At 40.6% G+C, this 2103-nt stretch overlaps 1 protein-coding gene across 1 annotated transcript; it reads left to right on the plus strand.

The window, feature by feature from the left end:
* The first annotated feature begins 1185 nt into the window (after positions 1-1185).
* Positions 1186-1959, plus strand: LOC106011255. The gene has a single exon (XM_013080268.2). It carries the CDS (start codon positions 1204-1206, stop codon positions 1915-1917), a length of 714 nt encoding a protein of 237 aa, XP_012935722.1. The 5' UTR covers positions 1186-1203; the 3' UTR covers positions 1918-1959.
* Positions 1960-2103: the final 144 nt, after the last annotated feature.

A 2103-nucleotide genomic window follows, 5' to 3' on the forward strand; every position in this document is an offset into this window, starting at 1 on the left:
GAGAGAGAGAGAGAGAGAGAGAGAGAGAGAGACCTATTGACACACAGGTAGCTGAAAATGGGGTAATTTCGTGAGAAAAGAGTGACCGTAACGATATTCAAACAAAAATGGATTAAACTAATATTGCGACCATTTTCAATATCAACAAGGGTGTATCATCAAATCAACGAGGACTCCAAGGTGGTGTTAGTGGACCCAGGGACCCTGAGGGTTCATATCCGAGGAGGATTCAACTTCTGTGACTTCGATGCCAGAGGTTTGACATGTTTAACATAATTAAGGTAGACCCCCGATTATATTATAATTTCTCGAGTGAAGTAAAAGCATTTGTTTCTCCGGAAGTGCAACGCTAAAACAACTCCATGTGTATGTCACGACGTGGTGAAATCAGGCGCTCGTCAATTTTTCGGCAAATGGAGTCAATGATTTCATCTTAAAGCTTGCTCATTTGCCTTGCTTTCTTTGAAATAAATACCATTCTATCTTGAGACAGGTCGAGATAAATATTTGCAATTGAAGGAGGAGGGGGTCGTCTAGTATCAGAGGTAAGATTATCGAGAAAATGGCAGCCAAAGTTTGGCAACTTCAAAAGCTTGAAAGTTTTGTCATATTTTCCGTGCCTTTCATCAATTTTTACCAGTGAAATCCACATAGAAAAGTGTTCTACATGGACATAAAAAGTTTTTAGCCAAAAAAATAAATAAAATGAATTTGATAAAAAATTACCGAACGGACAGTAAAATGCTGGTTTCTTCGACTTCATTATTTTGACGAGTGCTTGATTTTACCACGATTCCTCACAAATTATGGTATAAAAGTTGAAAGGAGTTACTTCTGTCCCATTTAGCTGTTTGATAGCAATGAAACGGGTTACCAAACATCAGCAAGTGGGTGAAGCAATGAAGTGCCAGGTATTTTGTTTTACAGAGAATGGGTTGAATAGTCTCAAGCTCGCAAGGATCCTCGAAATAAGAATGTAGGAATACTCCTAACAAAAACAGTGCCATTGAGTTAGAAGTAAGTAATGTTTTAAGCACATTAAATTCTTTAAAAATAAGTGAATAACGATTGTTTTGGTTTGTTGTTGTTGTTGTTTTGTTTTTTTGCAGTGTCTTGATGTTTGCAGTAGTTATTATTATCATTTCACAAACATAATTTTCTTGCCCACCAGCTACGATTCATACTTGGACAGCCATACGCTTAATGGCAGCGTGTCGAGGGATGTTCTCATCTGTGCTGGCGGACGGCGAAACAGAAAGCTTTCTGGACTGGGCCAAACTGGGCAGACTTACCTTTGTGGCGTCCGCACAGTTCAAGTTTCACCCAGAATTTTACGATGCCGGAACAGCGAAACGCTCTTTGTCAATAGAAACACGTTTGATGCATATCGGGCGTACATCTGGTAAGTTAGCAGGGGCCATGTCTTTTCACGACGAAACCTCCTCCCCTGTCTTAGAAGGGGAATATCAATTTATCCTGGTCGATCCAGAAACTCGAAGAGCTGACCAGTTCCCCGATTGGTGGAGGGAGAAATTTCTGAAACACGTCGTAAAAACTGAAAAGCATTTGATCATCCAGTCAAAGCCAGTCCCCACTGATTGTGAAATTCACGTACACGAGATTACTGTCTTGCCCAGCGATATAGATCCGTATCTTCACGTGAATTGGAGCAGTTACCTTAAGTTTTGCCTAGATGCCTACACGAGCTGGCACATACAGTCCTTCGGATACGAAGAAAAAGGGGACCCGTTCAGACTTGTCCACAAAGTGTGCATGAGTTTCAAGGGAGATGCCAGCATTGGCGACGTGCTATGCCTCAAGTTCTGGAAAGATGTTTTGCAAGAAAATCAAGCTTATCACTTTCACATTTCCAAAAAGGCTAAAGTTATTCAAGAATGTACCATTGAATTTTACTGATTTACAGTTCTGCTGTTGGTGAAATAATATCTGCTCACTGTATGTTGTATTATCTGTTTCCGGTCTGAAAAAAAAATGATAAAGATGATGCCAGAGAGAGAGAGAGAGAGAGAGAGAGAGAGAGAGAGAGAGAGGAGAGAGAGAGAAGGGGGACATGAGAGTTGGGGAAGTAATAGTTGGAGAGAT

Source organism: Aplysia californica, unplaced genomic scaffold (genome assembly GCF_000002075.1).
Source record: "Aplysia californica isolate F4 #8 unplaced genomic scaffold, AplCal3.0 scaffold00080, whole genome shotgun sequence".
In the NCBI taxonomy this organism is placed as follows: domain Eukaryota; kingdom Metazoa; phylum Mollusca; class Gastropoda; order Aplysiida; family Aplysiidae; genus Aplysia; species Aplysia californica.